The following is a 5,089-nucleotide window of genomic DNA, read 5'->3' as shown; positions in this document are numbered from 1 at the left end:
CAAGTCCCATCCAGCCTGGCCTTGAACACTCCCAAGGATCCAGGGACAGCCACAGCTTCTCTGGGCAACCTGTGCCAGGGCCTCCCCACCCTCACAGGGAGGAATTCCTTCCCAATATCCAACCTCAGTTTCCCCTCTTTCAGTCCAAAGCCTTTACTCCTTGTCCTGCCACTGCGGTTCCTGATGAAGAGACCTGATGAATATTGCATATATGGATTAGACATGGATTATATATGGATTGTATATGGACCAAGGCTTGCTTCACCTGGAGAATACAACCTCCCTGGGAGTGGGATGTTTGTATAAGCTGGAGTAAATCACCCTGTGAATTCTTTGGACGTAAAGGGAGTTGGATGGAGTCTGCTGGAGAGGAGAAGGGAAGGGAAATAGCAGCTCTTTCACTACCAAATATTCATTTCTTTTTCTTTTTCCCTTCCTCACAGGTCCCACCTGGAAGAAACCCAGAGACTGAACCGCCGGAGGAGGTTCCCCTATCCCAGGGAGAGAAGTGACTCCACAGGCTCCAGCTCCATTTATTTCACAGCCAGCTCAGGGAATGCCAACACGGATGATGGAGAGAGTGAAGGGGGGTAAGCAGAGCACCAGGCCAGGGGCAGCTTTCAGGTGCTTTCGTGCCACATCTGAGCTGTTTAGAACAGAAATTAAGGGAATTTTTTTTCCCCACTGGGTGTCTGTCAGCCTGTTATAGTTTGCTTTTATTGCAGTAAATGTGTCACTGCCAGGGCCAGACTGGGAGATCTGCAAGAATCCTGACTTCTAGAGAAAGAAAAAAATCATGTATGTGTATATATATATATATAAAAGGGAGGGAGGGTGATTTTAAAGGAATAATTTGGTTATGGAACGTTGTAGAAAGAAGGAAAGTAGAAGTCCAGCCTGGGACCGAAGTGAGAATGTTTAGAAATAAAATTTCAAGACAATAATGTATTTTTGAGTGCCTGGAAAACTTGAGAAAGTTCAGAATGAATTAACTGAATGTCTTCAGTTAACCGAATGTCTTCAACTAGGGTGTTTCTTGGTTTTTTTTTCCCATTGTGAGATCAATTGTTTTAAGTTCTTAGAGTTTAAAATCAGGTGAAAGTTATAAACTCACACAATCAGGGAATATCCTGAGGTGGAAGGAACCTAGTAGGATCATCAAAGTCCAACTCCTGGCCCTGCACAGGACAGGAAAGTACTGAGTAGTTTAAGAACATCATTAAAAATGACAATATGGCTTTAGGTATATTCATATTAGACAAGCAGCAAGAGTTCTCCTGCACACCTGGTGGTGACTGCTGATTTTCCAAGGAAATGCTGCTCTTTTGTGCCTCAGTCAGACCAATTTGGTAGCATTTGAGGTATGGAAGTGTGTCCCAAAACGTGTTAGTTTTTTCCCAGGGCAGTTGAAATGTAATTTAAAGAGAGATTTTATAGCAGTGGGAGCATTTCAGGGGAAGTTTGGACACAATGGGGAGCAGCCAAATGACCTGTGAGCTGGTGCCAGCACTTTGCAGCAGGGGATTTGTCTTCTCAGGATGGAAAACATGGATCTGCAGGAGGGCAACCTGTGACTGCCCTAAAATCGTGTCATTTCAGTGTTTTCTCTCTCCTAACTGGAGCTGGTGTGGCAGGAGAGAGCTGGGATGATGTCACTGGGGTTGTAGAGCTTCATTCATCCGGAGTGGGTGTTGGAATGAGAGGGAAATGAGGCAGTGAGTGATTCATGGTGGTGTAATAGGGAACGAGGGTGCAGAACAGATTTTAAAATGTCTAGTTGGTTCTGAAGACGAGACATTTGCTGTTTGGGTAACAGCAGATGCACTGAATCATCAGGGTGACAGTGGCTTTTGTAAAATTGATGGAAAAGGTGGGTTTTGTCCACCTTGATCCCAGCCTGGGGTGTCCCCTGCAGATAGAAAACTGTAAGTTGTGGCAGAGGCCAGGAATTCAAAGGTTCAGAAAAGGCGCCTCCTTAGGGGACAGGGGTGTGTTTTACTGCAAAGCCTCATTAATTTATTGGGAATCCAGTGATGGTTGGAGGAGTTCTTACATTGTAACTAAAATCTGTAACTAGAACTCTCATCTGATTTAAAAAAACCCCTGGAATAATGTAATTTCTCCCTGTGTAGGACCATAGGGATAATGTCAGTCTGGTCAGGACCAGCTGCCTTTAGTGTGCAGTATTGTCTGGTAGAGATGTAAATGTACCAGAAGAGTAACATTTTCAGGGTTAAAATCAAGGCAGGAAATGTAAATTTTGGAAAAAACAGTTGAAGCTCTGGAGCAGCCACTGGGAGGAAGAATGAGATAAATTTCAGCTGGATGTTCCTTGCTGGCAGTTGAATTATTTTTATGGAATTCAGAACGAAGAACTCCCATTTCAGCTTTCTTTTGTGAACCACATGGACATGAGCAGCTTCTCCTATTCCATACACAATTCCCAAAAATCAGCGAGTTCTCAGAGGTTTTGGGCTGTTTAATTTCCCGGTGTGGCTTTGGGTTTTGGGCTTCTTTGCCTCTCCTTTCTGTGGGCTTTTTTGTTCCAGACTCTGTTTTCCTTCAGGATGTGTTTTAGCCAGAGGTCCTCCTAAAGTATTCCAGTTCCATCATTGTAAGTTCAGGAAAATAGGCTGATAACATCTAAATCCCTTAATCTCCCTGAAAGCTTTGAGCTTGTCCTGTTCCTTGTCTTTTTGAACTGCAGCAACTGGGAGAAAACATGGGGGTTTTTTGAGCTGAAGGACTGAAACCTTGGCAGCTGCCAGGAAAATGTTGGGGGTTAGGATGGGGAAATATGGGAATTTGAGGAGTTTGTGCCCAACTACTGAAAATGGGGTAGTCTAGAGAACTAATAATACCTTAATATTAATATGTTATTAATTAATCTTAAGAAATGTAAAGAAATGAAGCTTTTAATGTGAAACAGAGCTCAGCCAGTGTCACCTGCCAGTGTCACCTACCCCTGTGTTGCTGCATTATCCATGAATTCAGTGGCATCTCCAGCATGGCATCCCTGCTTTCCTGCCTCTGCTGACTCTTTGTTCCTTGCCTTAAAATGTTGCAGTACAGAAATGGTGGGTTTTAAATTTCTGGATGAGGGTTTGGAGGCTCTACTGAGCAAGGGTGTTGGTTCACCCTCTTGCCAGAGAGGGAAATGCTTGAAAGTTATGGATGGTTCTCAGAAAAGTGAAGCTTTGATAGCCAGATGTGTCTTGTTATCAAGGTGTGGGTGAAGTGCTGTCACTGCCTCCTTCAGATACAGACTGTGGGCACATATCTGGGTCCCCAGACAAAGGCAGGATCACAGGGCTGTTCCTTGGGAAGAGGAATCCAGCCGGGACACAGTGCTGGAGGTACCCAGTGCCCTCAGACTGCAGTGAATTTAATTCTGGCAGAACTGGTGTAGTTGTCTTGTTGTTCACCTAAATCAACAAAATCCACATATTAAAGTGCAGTAATTTTGAAATTACTGCCTGATTTGTGCCTGTTCTGCAGTTAAGAGCTTGCAGGTCAGTGTGAGGGGGACAAATAATCTTATTTTAAAAGAAATTGGCTTTGTGAGTAGACTCCCCCTCTGCAGTGGTGCCACTGTATAATGCCAGTTAAAATTTTAAATTCCCACCTTAAGTGCTGGGGGAGCTTAATTTTAGCCATTTTCAGAAGCTTGGATCTGAGCTTTACAGAATCAAGGAGGTTGGAAGAGACCTCCAAGGTCATAGAGTCCAACCATCATTGTGGCACCACCAAAACCCTCCCTAAACCATGTCCTGGTTCTTTTGATTAATTCAGCTGTGAATCATTCCCTGGGTTTTTCATGTGTGGTGTCTCTTTGTGGCTCATCCTCTTGCTCCTTGCTGGTTTTCTTGCTGCTGGAAAAGAGTCTTGGTGGCTTTCCTGCTGTTCTTCACCTTTTCACCTGGCAGTGGGAACGAGCTGTGCAGCATTTAGTGACCAGGATGATGGAGGGATGAGGTGTTGCCAGGAGAGCTGTTGTGCCTAAAATTCCCTGGAGCAGGCTAAATCCCTCAGGTTATACTTTCCAGATGGATTGTTGAAGTTCTCCTTTATAATCCATATATTTAACTGAATAGTCCTGGCTCTGCTTTCAGCTGTTTAATTCTGTTACACTGCAGTTAGAAGAGCTAAGAGGAGCTGCCAAGGTGTGCAGGTGAGGTGGGGACACTTAAAATCCTGGAATGGTTTGGGTGGGAAGGGACCTTAAAGCTCATCCAGTTCCACCCCCATGCCATGGGCAGGGACACTGTTCACTAGTCCATGTTGCTCAAAACCCACTTGTGACTGAAGTTCCAAGGGACCTTCATCCTTCAGCATTCTGTGCTTTCCTTCAGATTTTTTTGATATATTACGTGAGAAATAGTGACTGTTCCAAGAAACCCAAGATTGAGACGCTTGTGTCGTGCAGGATAAGCTGAGATGCTCCTCTTCCTCTGTTAGGAGTAGCTCCCCAAACTGGTTTTGTGTCGGTTTTTTTTTCCTCCCAAAGTTACACCACGGCCAACGCCGAGTCCGACTATGACCGGGAGTCGGAGAGGGAGAGCGAGGAAGGGGAGGATGAAGTGAGCTGTGACACAGTGAGGACGGTGCGCCGGGATTCCCTGGACCTGGTCACCGAGGATGAAGCCCCTCTGGCCCTGGATTCCTCTCTGGAGGAGGGGCTGGGGCAGCTCCTGCAGCAGGCCGACCGCCTGCACGCCGGGGACGAGCAGGACAGGAGGGAGGGGTTCCAGCTGCTCCTCAACAACAAGCTGGCGGTAAAGGTGCCTTGTGGTGTCCCTGTGCTGGGGGAGGGTCAGGTTGGACATCAGGAGGAATTTCTTTGCTGAGGTTCCAACCCTTGGCTGATCCCCACCTTGTCCCCCAGCCCAGAGCACTCAGTGTCACGTCCAGTCCTTCCTTGGACACCTCCAGGGGTGGGGACTCCACCACCTCCCTGGGCAGCCCCTGCCAATGTTTAACCACCCTTTCCATGAATAAATTCTTGCAGATGTCCAACCTGAACCTCCCCTGGCACAACTTGAGGCTGTGCCCTCTCATCCTGTCCCTTGTTCCCTGGGAGCAGAGCCCG

At 46.4% G+C, this 5,089-nt stretch overlaps 1 protein-coding gene across 1 annotated transcript in view; it reads left to right on the top strand.

Annotated features, from left to right (window-relative positions):
* Nucleotides 1–5,089, top strand: part of RMDN3 (regulator of microtubule dynamics 3) — a 22,286-nt gene that overhangs the window by 4,276 nt on the left and 12,921 nt on the right. Inside the window, exons 2-3 of the mRNA XM_029965722.1 lie at nt 444–590; nt 4,508–4,812. Coding sequence (XP_029821582.1) covers nt 444–590; nt 4,508–4,812 — 452 coding nt within the window. The remainder of the gene's footprint in view (nt 1–443; nt 591–4,507; nt 4,813–5,089) is intronic.

This window comes from Manacus vitellinus, unplaced genomic scaffold, assembly GCF_001715985.3.
Source record: "Manacus vitellinus isolate BGI_N305 unplaced genomic scaffold, ASM171598v3 scaffold_118_pilon, whole genome shotgun sequence".
NCBI lineage: Eukaryota > Metazoa > Chordata > Aves > Passeriformes > Pipridae > Manacus > Manacus vitellinus.
The sequence above is the reverse complement of the archived record's forward strand: the minus strand, read 5'-3'. Positions and strand labels throughout refer to the sequence as shown.